General features: G+C 45.5%; 6 protein-coding genes across 6 annotated transcripts; 5 read left to right on the top strand and 1 right to left on the bottom strand.

Annotated features, from left to right (window-relative positions):
* Positions 1-399: 399 nt before the first annotated feature.
* On the top strand, positions 400-1,254 carry N7471_009733 (MBL fold metallo-hydrolase; the record flags this gene model as incomplete). Its single annotated transcript, XM_057282452.1, has 1 exon — positions 400-1,254. One exon carries the CDS (start codon positions 400-402, stop codon positions 1,252-1,254), a length of 855 nt encoding a protein of 284 aa, XP_057133335.1.
* A 749-nt stretch (positions 1,255-2,003) lies between these two features.
* Positions 2,004-3,026, bottom strand: N7471_009732 (uncharacterized protein; the record flags this gene model as incomplete). The annotated part of the gene is made up of 1 exon (XM_057282451.1): positions 2,004-3,026. The coding sequence occupies one exon, from the start codon at positions 3,024-3,026 to the stop codon at positions 2,004-2,006; it is 1,023 nt and encodes a 340-aa protein (XP_057133334.1).
* A 723-nt stretch (positions 3,027-3,749) lies between these two features.
* N7471_009731 (uncharacterized protein) lies at positions 3,750-5,519 on the top strand (the record flags this gene model as incomplete). The annotated part of the gene is made up of 2 exons (XM_057282450.1): positions 3,750-3,754; positions 3,809-5,519. 2 exons carry the CDS (start codon positions 3,750-3,752, stop codon positions 5,517-5,519), a joined length of 1,716 nt encoding a protein of 571 aa, XP_057133333.1.
* A 3,354-nt stretch (positions 5,520-8,873) lies between these two features.
* Positions 8,874-9,620, top strand: N7471_009730 (DJ-1/PfpI family protein; the record flags this gene model as incomplete). Its single annotated transcript, XM_057282449.1, has 1 exon — positions 8,874-9,620. The coding sequence occupies one exon, from the start codon at positions 8,874-8,876 to the stop codon at positions 9,618-9,620; it is 747 nt and encodes a 248-aa protein (XP_057133332.1).
* A 1,528-nt stretch (positions 9,621-11,148) lies between these two features.
* N7471_009729 (uncharacterized protein) lies at positions 11,149-11,538 on the top strand (the record flags this gene model as incomplete). The annotated part of the gene is made up of 1 exon (XM_057282448.1): positions 11,149-11,538. One exon carries the CDS (start codon positions 11,149-11,151, stop codon positions 11,536-11,538), a length of 390 nt encoding a protein of 129 aa, XP_057133331.1.
* A 587-nt stretch (positions 11,539-12,125) lies between these two features.
* On the top strand, positions 12,126-12,836 carry N7471_009728 (zinc finger protein; the record flags this gene model as incomplete). The annotated part of the gene is made up of 1 exon (XM_057282447.1): positions 12,126-12,836. One exon carries the CDS (start codon positions 12,126-12,128, stop codon positions 12,834-12,836), a length of 711 nt encoding a protein of 236 aa, XP_057133330.1.
* Positions 12,837-14,776: the final 1,940 nt, after the last annotated feature.

The raw sequence follows: 14,776 nt of genomic DNA, 5'->3' as shown, positions 1-14,776 counted from the left end.
GCACGAAAATATCGGAATTTAACATAAGGAATCATTTTCGGTGTTCCCCCTATTGAGCTTGGATTATCCCCACGACGTTAACCCCGAAACGGTTAGATTCCCCGCCAAGCTTTTTGTGTGCAACCCTGGAAGTGGCGATTGCCGAATTGCTGAATAAATATCCAGCAGGTATTATAAATTTCTGTGATATTTTGTGGCAAAATGGAACTTTATGTGTCGAGGTGGGATAAGCCGAACTTACATCATCAATAGAATGAAACGGAATTTCTAATATCTTACAAAATGGCAACATATTTAAACCTCTGATTCTCTTAAATAGAGTATCTCAATATTCCATTTCATTGATCAGATCCGCAGCATCAAAAACTCCCATTCTCGACTTCCGCCCTTACCGCAGCCATGGCAGCAACATCCAAACCCACCCTTACAATCACACACATCACCACTGCAACTGCCATTCTCAACATTGATGGGGTCAACTTCCTGACTGATCCCTTCTTTGGGGCCATCGAAGGGACAGAATATGATTCAACCGCAGTCTGGGAACAAGTGGACCTGAAACTGTTCGGTTTCGACAGGATTCCGCCGCCACCGCACCTTGTCAACAAGCAAGGTCCAGCACTTCAGCTCAATGAGCTGCCGCCTATTGATGCTGTACTTCTCAGTCATGAGGATCACCTCGACAATTTGGACCCAGAAGGTCGTAAGCTGCTGGATGGTCGAAAGGTGTTTACCACTATGGATGGTGCCAATAACCTGCGTCCACGCCCGGGAGTCGTTGGCCTTCGCCCCTGGGAGACTGTGACGTCTTGCATTGGAGGAAAAATGTACCGAATCACCGGTACGCCTTGTAAGCACTTCCCAATTGGAGAAGTTACGGGCTTCATCCTAGAGACCGATTCCTTTGGTGTTGATCCGTCTGGCAAGCCCAATGCAATCTATTTCTCTGGAGACACCGTCTATATTGATGAGCTACGGGAAATTGGAAAGAATTGGCACATTACTGCAGCCATCTTCAACTTGGGCAATGCCACCTTTGAGTTCCCAACCGGCCCTATTCAGATTACAATGGACGGTAAGCAAGCTGTTCAGCTTGCTCGTGATATCGGTGCCGATGTCATGGTCCCAATTCATTTTGAATCGTGGGAACATTTCAAGGAGGGCCGGGAGGAGTTGCTGGAGGTTTTCACCCAGGAGGGATTTTTGGACAAAGTGTGCTGGACAGTTCCTGGGGTTCCCAAGGTTGTTTTCTGATTGCGAATCTTTCGATATTGTTGCCCTATGGCCATCTTTTTACTTCATGTTTTAGTTTATCTTGTCTGTTTTCCTCTTATGTCGTCAGGCAGATCGTTCTACTCATAAGTTGATTTAGACAGTCCTCAGATTCAAAAGCGAAGATTTTACGTTCACCAATCCAATTTGTATTTACCCAAGAGGAGCGTATCATGAGAAGGAAAAATAGTCTTCTCCGTAGATCTGGGATTTATATCGTACTTGAAAGGTTTAGTATCTTGGAGACCTCTTGACGAAGAGTCATGCCGACTCTGGTAATTGATAGTGCCGGAGGACTCACTAGGCAATTATGAACGAGCATCGACTATGCCTTTGACGCACTGAAATCCTATAGTTTTCGGGTAAAGGTTAAACGGAATTAGTGCCACAGGCGATAGCGTAGCCTCAGCCTCTTCTCATTCTGTTTCCCGTGTAAGGTTTGGCTACAATTCATGAAATCAAAACCATGGAAGAAGCGCTTCAGCCCTTACCAGCAGGAAATATCCAATAACCGCCAAAGATTAACGAGGAAGAATAAGTACGTATTAGACAGAGTTTCCAAGCTGGAAACCACAGTTTTAGAGCCGGATGAAATCTCAAAGTCTCGTGAGAAACTCTCCAACAAATGTATCAACGTCATACATATACATAGAGAAAAGCATCCACCAAGGACAAGATATCTTTCAATCTCCAAGTTAGATCTTCAGCCGTAGTACAGAAAAGGGCCTGATTCAACAGCTAAAATGCCGAGCCACGGCACGTTTCAATTTCACCCTTTGCTTGAAGTTTTGAAATGCAACATGATCAAGCCAAGAATGGTCTTGTACATTCTCTTCAGTAACGAACGGCGCCCGAGTTGAATATATCCGTGCGCTTCTTGCGGGAGTTTCACCAATAGATATGTCGAAGTCATACAAATAGAGTAAACTATCCATTGCGGGCAAAATCTCTCTCCATGTGCCAGACTCGATCTTCACGTGTCGAAACTCGATATACTGCAACGATTCGTTACATTGCTCAATAATATTGATGAGATTTCGAGATGAGATTTTCACTTTGCGCAAGGACAAGCACCGCAGGCGAACCGTTGAGCCGAGCTTCAGACGATCAATGCTTAAGTAGTTTGTGCTACTAAGCGAAAGAGAAGTCAGGTTTGTTGAAAGTTCCACGATTCTCAACAAGTAGGCCACGTAGGACTGCTGGTTTGTTTGCGCATAGACATGCAAGCCAATATGGTGAAGGCGATTGAGAGTCTGCTCAATCGGTATTCGCAATGCGCTGATATTCTCGGCAAATAATGGAGCAAAGTCATTCGTCATTGGTAATTGAAGTTCAAGTTCAGTCAAGTTGGGCAGAGGCACGTAGCATAACGACATGAGCATCGAGTCAATTGATGCTTTTATCTTATCATGGGGCAAGCATGCCAATGGCGGACCACGGAAGTCAAGAGCTTTGAGATTGGGAAACTGGCGCAAGCATGGCGACAGCAAGGCGGCAAAGTCTTCCGTGTATAATATAACCTCCTGCATCGAACATGGGAAGGAACAGTATCCAATGTCGACTTGGCGCACATATTGCGCATATGGGCTGTTGGAAAGGTTCAACAGCCTTCCCAAAGATGGCAACTGCGTATTGTGGTACGATGAATGGGCAACAGCTATGATGTGTCGGAAAAGACGAGCCGAGGCACTACGACAAAGGCTTCTATTTACAAAGCGGAGATTGGCCAAATCCGTCCGGTTGCTGTCATTCATTATTCGAAATGGGCGAACAGTCGATGTCATTGAAGAAGATTGCGAAGTGTTGATCTCGACATAAAATGTAATCTGCCAAAAGATTAGTATTGGCGCAGGGCTGGACTGGTACAAATCATACAAGGTCAATTATTTCTGTTGGAAGATACATATCGATCAATGGGTAAACATCGTCGGCCAGGAAATACTCTGGTAAAATATTGACTCTGGATTCAACTGCTGCGGTGAGCCCCCGCGGTCTTATCACTCCCAAATTCGGAAGAGAAAAGGGAACCCAGCTAACCGACAGAAAATACGATTGGCAATCCTCTTCATTCTGCCAGCGGGTCCTACCTTCGGCGAAGAAGAGCTTGATCGGAGTTGATCAAAGACAAAGCATTATCCGGACGTTCCGTTCCACTTATCGAGTCTTGGCGGGTAATCTAACCATTCTGGGACAAGGCGGGGACTGGCGAGCACCACTCAGAGACCTTGGAAACTTCGAAAGCTTAAATAATCACCAATTGCGTCGGTATCCCGCCCGAAGTAATGTAGTGGCGTGCATCCTGGGGTGTTCTTCTCTTAGAAATCACTTGGGGATGATGATTTTATCATATGTGGCTGATGAAATCATTGACCAATCTTCTTAGATATCTTAGAGATATAAAGTGACCCCCATCTTCGCAACTATTACTCTTCTGACACTAGGATTACAACTAACCTGCTAACCTCGCTACTTCTAATATGCGGTCAGTCTCTTGAACACAATTAGTAATATTATCTGTCCTCTAACATCCAATTAGGGATCAATCCGATCACACCGTCAAAGCTGAGCAAGAGGCCTATTACGACCTTGGGTCGTATCGTCGACCAGTGACCACCTCGTCAGCAGAAGCCCAGTTATGGTTCGATCGGGGACTGATATGGGCTTATTCTTTCAACCATAGCGAGGCAGTTCGGTGCTTCGAACGAGCTGCCGAAAGTGATCCCAATTGCGCTATGGCGATATGGGGAATTGCTTATGCCACTGGGCCCAACTACAACAAAGCATGGAGATATTTTGATCCAGAAGATCGTCAGACTTCTATCAGGAAGGCGAACGATATCCTTGCCCAAGCGTCCAAACTAGCGAGCCAGGCCACGCCAGTCGAACAAGCGTTGATCGGGGCAATTGGCACTCGCTTCCCACCAATTGATGACATCCCCGAGGATCTTGGCCCCTTCGACCGCGCGTATGCAAACGCAATGCGCTCTGTGTATCACAATTTCAGCAATGATGTGGATGTGGCTGTGCTGTTCGCGGAAGCACTGATATGTATCACTCCGCGCGGGCTGTGGGACTTGAACACCGGTAAACCAACCGGGGATCACACAGTCGAGGCTCGTGAAGTGATTGAGCTGCAACTGAAGCAACCTAGTGGCCGCAATCATCCAGCGATCTGCCACTTGCACATACACGTTATGGAGATGTCGCCATTTCCTGAATTGGCTCTACCGGCTGCGGATCGACTACGTGGCCTGGTTCCGCACGCTTCGCATCTGTTACATATGCCGACGCATATTGATGCTGCCGTTGGAGACTATCGCCATGGTGTTGATTCCAACCACGAAGCTATCCTTGCGGACGACGTCTATTTTGCTCGAGAGACGGGTACAGTACAGTACACAGCCTACCGGGTGCATTACATTTGTGCAAAATTGTATTCCGCTATGATGGCTGGCCGATTCACAGACGCGATGTCCGCTGCAGAAAAACTCGAGCAGGTCATTGATGCGAATCTCCTGTCTGTCAAAAGCCCCCCAGTGGCAGACTTTATCGAGAGCTTTCTGCCAAGTAAGGCGCACGTGTTGGTGCGCTTTGGTCGCTGGGTGGAGATTCTTGATCTCAAGCTTCCCGCCGATCGCGATACATACTGTGTAACTACAGCCACCATCCATTACACCCGTGGGCTTGCGTTTAGCGCACTTGGGCGGATTGCAGAAGCCGAAGCCGCTCAAAAGGAGTTCGAAACGGCGCGTAAGGCCGTTCCTAGTTCCCGACTCAACAGTATTCCATGCAGGGAGGAAGATGTTCTCGCAGTGGCCACTTTTATGCTTGCTGGTGAATTAGAATATCGAAAGGGAAATATCGAGACGGGCTTCAATTACCTTCGGGAAGCCATTGTGCTCGAGGATGAACTCGCGTACTCTGATCCTCCTCCCTGGATGCAGCCAGTTCGCCATGCGCTCGGTGGCTTGCTCCTTGAGCAAGGACGTGTTGAAGAAGCAGAAACGCTGTTCAAGGAGGATCTTGGCTTTGCTATAGACTATCCTCGGCGTAAGGCAAAGCTCAACAATGTTTGGGGGTTGCATGGCTTATACGAATGCTTCACTCGCCTTGGAAAAGTCCAAGAGGCTGCTTTCATTCAACCTGCACGGGACATTGCTGTGGCATCTGCTGACATTCCAGTGAACGTTTCGTGCTTCTGCCGAACGTCCACGGTAGCAAAGGATGAAGGTGGATGTTGCTCATGATTAACGTGATTAACCAATTTTCAGTGGTCTGAGGGACAGTGTTTGCCTTGTTTGTGAGTCTTCATCTAGCTATATTGGCTAGTTTCTTCTTCTTTCTCTCTTCCCCTGTTCCATAGCAGTCAGACCCTGATACATTCGGGCAATGTGTTACAAGAGGTCGAGCCGTTTTTTAGAACGACAATAAAATATGGCTTACAATGCTAGGACTTAAGCCCTCATCAAATGACCTTCGAGTGCTTTGGTTGTATATTAGTACATTATATCTTACAAAAATCGCAACAGTCAGTGATTCGCGTCGACACTGCAACGGCATGCAAAATAAGCAGATAGACTGCCAACCAACTACTTTAATATAAAGGTCTGCCTCCATTGTCCTTTTCCAATGAATTATTTTGGGGTCTATCAACCAAGTGAAGTAGGTGCACCTTAAATATTCCGCTAGAATAGGACAGAAGGGCCGGTAGAAACCTACAGGGCGGGAGCAAGCCCTCGGAGCCACCAACCAGTCACTTAAGGGAGAAATTGTTCCAAGGTGTTCCTGAAATCATCGAAGAGGAGGTGGAGGATCTCAAGAAGATGCTTGCCTTCCAACAACTACTTCTGGATGGATGATGCAAAAAGACAGCGAGTTTAAGAAAGCTAGTTTCTTCTCAACCCGATCTCCTCTAAATAACATATGCCACTGTTTTTCAGGCTATTTTGGTTCGCTGTTCCCAGAAATCTAACAATTTAGATTATCGGTAAGACATGGTGAACAAGAAATAATTTATACTCAAAAATGGGATTCTCATTGTTAGCACTTCTGGCAGATATAATTAGTTCCTAAAAGAAGGCTTTCCTTGAAAATGGCGTCTGCTATTTACACATGCTATATTCAAGATACAGTTAGACTGAAATCAAGCTCCCATCCATACACTTTATTGACCAATATCTGTACATTCAACAGACTGAGAGAGTTCGATATTCACATTTGATCCGCATCATTCGCATAAGAATACGATATATAAACTTGAAATAGTCCAACCACGCAATTCCCGTATATGTGACGGTAATATATCTTACACCTCGTCGAATCCACCACATTGCACACCTAGTCGCCCAGTCTGCAGAGAGTACAGCATTTCTCATAGATGAGAGAAACGAGGGTAGAACGATATGGCGGTAGATTATATCAGGGTCATCAAAAAAGGAACGAACCTGTGGCAGGAACGTCCTTCTTTTGAACGGAGAGTCACGTTGTAGTCGTGCATTTCTCCAGGGTATATGGAACTCAATGTGGACAAAAGGTGGTTTCTTGTAAACCACACGAGGCTGTTAGGAATCACAAAACTGGAAAAGAGATACCCTAGCGTGCTTCCAACGACTTGGAGTGCTAGTTCAAGCGGCAAGGCTTGAAATCGATTCTGCTGAAGATATCTTTTGTCAAAATTTATGTGCCGTGTGAAGTAGAGGTGGTGGAAATAGTGCGCACGTGCTAGGCGTTGAAAAAGAGGGTGAGACGATTTGGTGCAACGGTGGAGCATATAGTGAACGACATCGAAAAACACAGAACCTGTGCAAAGCAGGTACAATAAAGACAGTAAAGATGTAGTAATATCATGCCTCAAAATATGGAGGTAATAAACTACCAAATCGGCAATTCCATCAATAGAGTGCACGCCGACTGGGTTGCTCATCTCTGAGGTAATATTTTGAATGAACATATAAAGAAGAAAGAGGATTACTAGGCAGTATTTGTAGGTTCAAGCGATGCAACATTGCCCTTTATATCTTTAGAGCACACGGTTCGTCTCTATATGAGCATGCCCATTTGGCCATTACGACGTATACGGTGGATTTCTGTAACATCTTTTATCTATAAATAATCCGCAAGATGGCGACAACCCACGTATGGTTCGATACCATTCGCTATGTGTTGAACTCAACCAATTCTGATGTTCAAAGCAGACTGCCTGCATTGTAGTCTACACTCACTCAAAAAAATGTGCCCCACGTAGGCTGGGGAAAGTTCGGACAAATATAAAATAGGCAGCGACTTATTGTTCCAGCATTGCGATGACAGTACTATCAAAGGCCACTACAAGACTAATATTCATTTCCACGGCCGGGGACAAGTAGGCGAAATGGACATATCGGGAACAAATTCTGGCAAGGGATGAAAGATCCTCCTTAATGGAAATTCCTAATAGGATGAGCATTATTGGAAATGGAGCCTAGCCAATTGAGCAGGGCGTGCCGCTCAGCCCCCCGGCGTCTCCGTATGCTTCAGCAATCTTTCCAAAATAATCAGTTAATTGATGTCCCGTCATCGTCAAACTTACGGCATCTCATCTCCAGATAAACCACCATAGTAGCCTTCTTAGAAAAGAGAATAAGAAAGCTCGCTGCTCTCTCGTTGTCTTCGCTGTCTATCTAGTATCGACTCAGCTATCCAAACAATTTTCCCCTCGCCGAACGGTTGTCCGGGCCTACAATGATAATCAACGGATGCACCACTAATGCCATCAAACCTCTCGGTAACTCCTCCTATATACACGACTCCGGAATACAGAAGGTCCACCAAAATAAACTGCCATACGAGTTATAGAAGACTATACTCGAGCCCTAAAACTACTACTATCAAACTCTAGACTGGCGATGACTCCTTGAACTCACTCAGTCCAATTATGCCAAGCTACTACCGACATATACTCACAATATCCAACCTGCCGACGTTACTAGATTATTTATTGTCTCAGCAATCATTTATTTATAGCCAAGTGTAGGTCTTTGTACCTCTGGTAGGTGCTAAAACCAACTAAATTAACTCATCACCCAGTAGAACCGAAAAGCTTGAAATTTCTACCTTGCAGAGTTCTATTAGCCCGTGCCCGACGCACGAGAAGGAGACATGATAACACTTCCCGATTTTGTACCTAATAAATATTTTTAAAGCCTATTGCGTCGTTGTTAGTTTGGAAGTAAGAAGGTATAACTAATATTACAAATTAGGCAGGTTGTAGTTGGAAGGATTGACTATTAGAGGCATGTCATTCACATTTCGTTAGCACCCCTGATTATTTTGGGAAATGATTTACAAGAGGAACCGCTCTAGCGCTCTTTGCGCGGTATTTTATCCTAGAACGGCTAGATTCCCCGCCAAGCCTTTTTATTTGCAAAATCGAGATATGCGCTACTCCGTACTCTGCCGTTAAACGTACTCGATATCCGACGCTTCCCGCCAAGTGTACTACTAGTAGTACTTAACGGTGTAACAAATGCCTTGAATATATATAAGACGAGCAAGCATATGATCATTCATCAAGACACTGTTCTTTTTAGTTTATTAGAACTCGCATCCTGTTTGTGCTTGCAATGGCGCCTATTCACCTCGGTATTTTGGTCTATGACTACCAGGCGATTGATGTTGTCGGCCCAGTCGATCTCCTTCACTCCGCCAATTCTGCGTTCTTGGAAGTGTCCAAAATGTTTGGCCCCATCAATGACGATGCCATCTCTCAGGCGCCAGACTTTGTTTTTCATCATGTTGGCATCACGAAAGAGCCCTTCCACCTATTCACTAGTGCCATTACCCTCACCCCAACTACCACGGTGGATGAGTGTCCCGAGCTCGATATTATCTTGCTAGGGGGTCCGAATCCCGAAGGCTTCAAACTGCACCCAAAATATGTTGATTTCATCCGTCAACATATCAATGCAGGAAAGTTGCTTTTCACGACTTGCACTGGCTCAGCTGTACTTGCATCTACGGGGCTTCTAGATGGAAAGAACGCAACTATCAACCATGCCGGGTATAAATGGGCGACAGAGAATTATCCTGCCGTCAACTGGACTAAGGAAAAGAAATGGGTTGTCGACGAGAATATCTGGACTGGAGCTGGTGCTGTTGCGGGAATGGACATGGTTGCCTGTTGGCTCAAGGAGCAATTCGGACCGGAGATTCTTATATGTGCTGCCCGGAATCTGGACTACGAGCCTCGAGGCATCGATGGTGTCTCACTTGTGATTCCTAGGAGATACGACGAGAGCGGAAAGCAGATCAGCACCCATGAATTTTTCTATCATTCGATTGTCGATGCTGAATTTCAAAGAATCAACTGACTACACTCAAAGTACATCTGAGAAATCCCAACGTTGTCATTTCTTCAACTATGTATACCCTGAAACCCATATGTAGGTCCATATGTAGCCAAAAAGGAAAAGTGGGGCCGAACCCCGATTTGGATATATATTCCGCCAAGACTTCTTACGTCATAGAATTTCGGTACGGTCCACGGGTACGGTCCTTCTAGACCTCCAGGGCTTGGGGGATTTTCAATATTTCATCACCCCAAATACAATGAAAGTCAAGCAGAAATCTGTTTGTCAGAATTGTAGAACCCGGAAGCTAGGGGTATGTGCTCACATCATTTGCCACATTGGGATTGGACCACTGATGTTCTTATGATTTTAGTGCGATGGGAAGCGTCCAGGATGCAGCCAATGTGTCCTTTCGGGTCACAAGTGCGACGGCTATCGAACAGATTGGAAATTTATATCACACACTCCGATGAACTCGTCTACTTCAGAGCAAAACAACCAAACTGCACTTGTTCGAAACGAGGGCCAAGAGACATTATTAGGTGCCGATCAACAAGACTCGCCAACCGGACCTATACCTCTTCAGCTCTATCTGAACCCTCTCATCGTATGTAATTTCACAGAGTTAATAACGAAAAGTTTTGTTCCCCAAAACGAAGGGATTATACAAACGTGCAACTCGGACTATATGGAGCCTCGAATTTGCGGTTCTTGGGTTGAAGTGCTGTCGAGCCTTCCATACCTGAACACTCCCAGTCTGGTTCTTCCGAGGGCGGTCGCAGCATTGGGAGCTTCACTACTATCTCAGTCAAGCGAATCCAACATAACTTGCTCTCAAACCTATGACATGGCAATTCACACACTCCGACAAAGCTTTGGCTTGAATCCCCGTTCCCTTAGCACTGAACAGATACCAGCTATTATGTGTCTTACGCTAGTGGAGGTACTATTCTCCCAGTCCGACATTTATCTACGCGCTCGCTAACTGGTCGAAGCTTATGATTCCAGATTCCGTCGCCGCTATAGCATCGCATATCCAGGCTGTAGGCCTGTTGTTACATGCCCACGGGGCGGACATGTGTAGTTTCGGATTACTACATAAGCTATTCGTCGGTTTTCGACCTCTTCTGGTTCGTTCTCTGCCACTCTGATCTTTATGGCGTATGGCTGTTGAGCTTGGATATAGATAATGCAGGCGTTACGAAGCCGCCAGCCTACATTTTTAGCATCGCAACCATGGATTGACACCCCGTTCTCTCATTTCTGCCCATCACTCATTCAAAGCCTCCTTAATGAAGTTGTCATCCTTCCCGCCCTACTCCACCAAAGCGATTGCGTCCTAGGAAGCTTGGCCCAGGGCGACTTGTCCGATATCAACAAGATACCCGGTTCGTTTATCAACGTTCTCATTTGCCTTGATAAATGGGAAATGGCGTTGCAGAAAGGAGACCAACCTTGTTATTGGCGATGCGGTTATGTGTCACAGGAAGTAGAATCAAGGACCTTTGACGATACACATCTACCTCTTTTTTGGTACCCCAACGTCACCATGGCCAACGCGTTTACCCACATATGGGCCTTCCGAATTGTCTGCCTCTCCGAACTCAAGAGATTCATTACGCATCTTCCTAGCCATGGCCAAGAACAGCCAATCTGGATCGGGCAGCTTGATATAAACTACGATGATATTCAGGCCCAGATCGTCGCATTTGCGAAAAATATATCTCTGAGTATGGTCTACCTCCTACAAGAGGAGATGGGACTTTTTGGGCCGACATCTACCATTTTCCCACTCCGGATAGCATATCAAGTATACAAGTCACTTGGCTCTGGGCAGCAGGCTGACATTGCCTACCTTGAGGGAATCGTTGAGCAACTCGATCAAAAGGGCCTGAAGTCTGCCAGAGCTCTTGTATTTGATGGCTTAATGCAAATATAAACCTTGGAAACGCAACATACTTCCAAATTCCATAATGACTATGCTTAGGTTAGATAGCTCCTAGCTGTAGGTACTCTCGGTTTATCACCCCTCTCCCTCTTCTTCCTGTTTTCTGTGTGCATGGATATTCATCTTCCTGCATCTCTCAGTTTGCTAGTTTTAGTCAAGTCGAATGGGCATTTGGTGACTTGGCTATGCGGCCAGGGCTGATGCTGAGGACTTACCTGGATGGACGCATCTGCCCGTCGCATTTATATCTTCCCTTGTTAACATTGTGCCCAAGCTTATCCATATGGCTGCATGTCACTATGTAGAAACGACCACCAAAAGACAAGGAAAAGGAATATCAAAAAAGACATATCAAGGTTGTATAAGCGAGTATTCCTCTTCTCTATGCCGTAGCTCTTTATCTTGGATATTTGGATATTAAAATTTATAGCCTATTATACAGAAATAGGGCAATTACGTAGTAACAGCGTGAAATTTGGATGTGTGGAAGCTCCAGAGTGGTGAGCCAGGCAGCAACTGCCGTCCCAAGTATTCGCTCATTTGACCATTTCAGCATTTCAACTTTACTTATCCCCAACATGGATCGCAAACAAGTGAGCATCGAGCTTACCAGCAAATTATCCGCCTTACCTGATGCTGCACGAAATGAAGAGCTTACCTCGGAGTTGCAACTTCCTCCCGACCCGCGTGAAGCCCAGAGTCGGGTCTTATCGAGTTCCGTTACTTCAACAGCGTCCTCATCCGCATTACTGAACACCGCAAAACAGGGGTCCTCAGTTTGCTTCCGTACTATTGGCTTTGGCCAATGTGGAATGGTCTTCGAACGGCCCGGTCGAGCATACGTAGTCAAAATCGCTCGCCCGGCATTCGAAAACGCCCTTTGGGCAGACTTTCAAGCACACTTGGCAATTTATCAAGCATTTAGAAACCAGCAGTCCGTCAAAGTAGGCATTCCCCAATTTTTCGCATACGTCACAAAAACCAACGATAAATGGTGGGACTCCCATGTGAACCTTTTTCATGGATCACATCCCCCTTTCCCTATGTCTGCAATGGCCTTGATCACCGAAAGGATACTTCCACTGCCTAAGCTTGCTCGACAAGCTCTCATCGATGCCTATTGTCCCGGGTCATCGCAACTCACTGCAGCGGCTGAAGACACTAATCGGGACTGTCTTACCTATATCTATCTCGGCCGTCACCAACCCTACATAGCCCCCACGACGACCGAGACTACCTATAGCCCAGCTATTTTGGCAGATGTTGGGGATCGAATTAAAGTTAGATGACGGGTCATACCATCTTTGTCCCTGCAGATCATTCCTGTAGTAGCCTTTGACAGGGCTATCGCTGTAATACTAGAGAAACAAGTTGCTGCCTATGTCATAATTTTTCCAAAACTCTCTAGTCTATTAGGGCACACTTGATTAAGATCAGGAGGATGGTTTGTCTGCCTGAAAAACCAAGATAGGTTGAGTTTAAGACATGGCGAACGGTATTAGATCATTGCAAGGCTGCTTAGATCGACGTACTTCTGGTGAAGAGCATTGGAATAATCAGTACGTTTATACTTATCGCGTGTGGCATCATCCTCTCGGTGGTCTTCCGGTTGGAATCCAGTTTCTTCACGTCGACCTTAGGATGGATATAAAAGAGAATGAAAAAGAGATAGTGAGCTGCGAACCTGTTATGAAGTGTTGGGAATTGACTATCCATGAATCATTATATCTATAGCTCGGCTGGACGTTAAGTACCTTATGAAAATCATCCTAGCTATAGCCGGGATTAGGCAAAAGGCACAAGCTGATTATTTTCACACTTTATCATTTCTCACAGGTCTAATGAGCAAACAGTTTTCCTAAGGCAGGGGCAATCAACAAAAATGATGGTCAATGTTGGATGGATTTTTAGTTGCTGGCGCTAGCATCACAGAATAGATGGCTAATAAATGATCCGCACATTGCGTGATTAAACCGTTCTTTTCTGCTTTTATTTTCAGGCTGGAAAGTGGGCATGCCTGTAGGGCTTTTATGCCATTTGATAGGGGTGAGCTGGATTCTTTCCGTTATTCTCCTTTCCCCCACTCAGTCAGTCCAGTTAGTTCAATACAATCGTATTTCTCTGTCTCTCTCTCTCTCTCTCTCTCTCTCTCTCTCTCTCTCTCTCTCTCTCTCTCTCTCTCTCTCTCTCTCTCTTTTTGCTTCCCTCTCAAAGACCTATCATGGCATCTATGCGATGCGCCCTAATATGTTAACTTGATCTCTATAGGAGAGTCCGAAAAAACCGGGCTTTGTGCCACCAGGGCTTTATATTTCGGAATCGTTTATAGCACAAAGCTTGGCGGAGGATCCAGCAGTTCTAAGATAAAGTATCGCAAATCTCGGTTTCACAAGTAAAAGGCTTGGCGGAGAATCTAGCCGTTCTAAGATAAAATACCGCACAAGGAGCGCCACAGCGGATCAAGCTCTCGCAAAATCATTGCCCAAAAAAATCGGGGTGCTAACGAAATGCATCCTCTGTGCTATTCTTATCCAAATATACATCTACAACCTTCATAAGTTGTAGTGTGATATGTGAATATCGGACTCGAAGCTAACAACGACGCGATCGGCTTTGAAATGCTCCATTATGTACAAATCGTGAAGTGCTATCAAGTCTCCTCCCCGGGCACAGGCTGATAGCATTCCGTAGAAATTTGAAGTTTGTCATGAGTTACTTTGGTTGGTTTTACCACCCAGCAAGTCTTGATCAAACATGAGTCAGAAGTTGGCTAGGCCCCGTTTCCAACAGTGTTGATCCTATCAGTAGGTTCTGCAAAAGAGCATGTTTCATTTCGTGTCAGAATTTGTTCCCGACATATCTCCATTTCGCCTACTTGTCTCCGGCCGTGGAAAATAATATTAGTTTTATAGTGGACTTTGATAGTACTGTCGTCGTAATACTGGAGGAATAAGTCGCCGCCTAGTTCACATTTTTCCGAACTTTCTCCAGCCCACATGGAGCACATTTGTTTAGATGTGGGTAGATCAGAATGCCAGTTCGTCTGCTTGAAACACCAGGATGGGTTGAGTTTAAGACATAGCAAATGGTGTCAAATCATACGTGGGTAATCGCCATCTTGCGGGTTATTTATAAACGAAAATGGTACAAAAATGCTCTGTATATGTCGTCATGAGCCAAACGGGCATGCTCATATAAAGACAAACCGTGTGTGCTCTGAAGACATGAG

Source organism: Penicillium samsonianum (assembly GCF_028829775.1).
Source record: "Penicillium samsonianum strain IBT 33392 chromosome Unknown utg000005l_segment0_segment0, whole genome shotgun sequence".
Classification (NCBI taxonomy): Eukaryota; Fungi; Ascomycota; class Eurotiomycetes; order Eurotiales; family Aspergillaceae; genus Penicillium; species Penicillium samsonianum.
The sequence above is the reverse complement of the archived record's forward strand: the minus strand, read 5'-3'. Positions and strand labels throughout refer to the sequence as shown.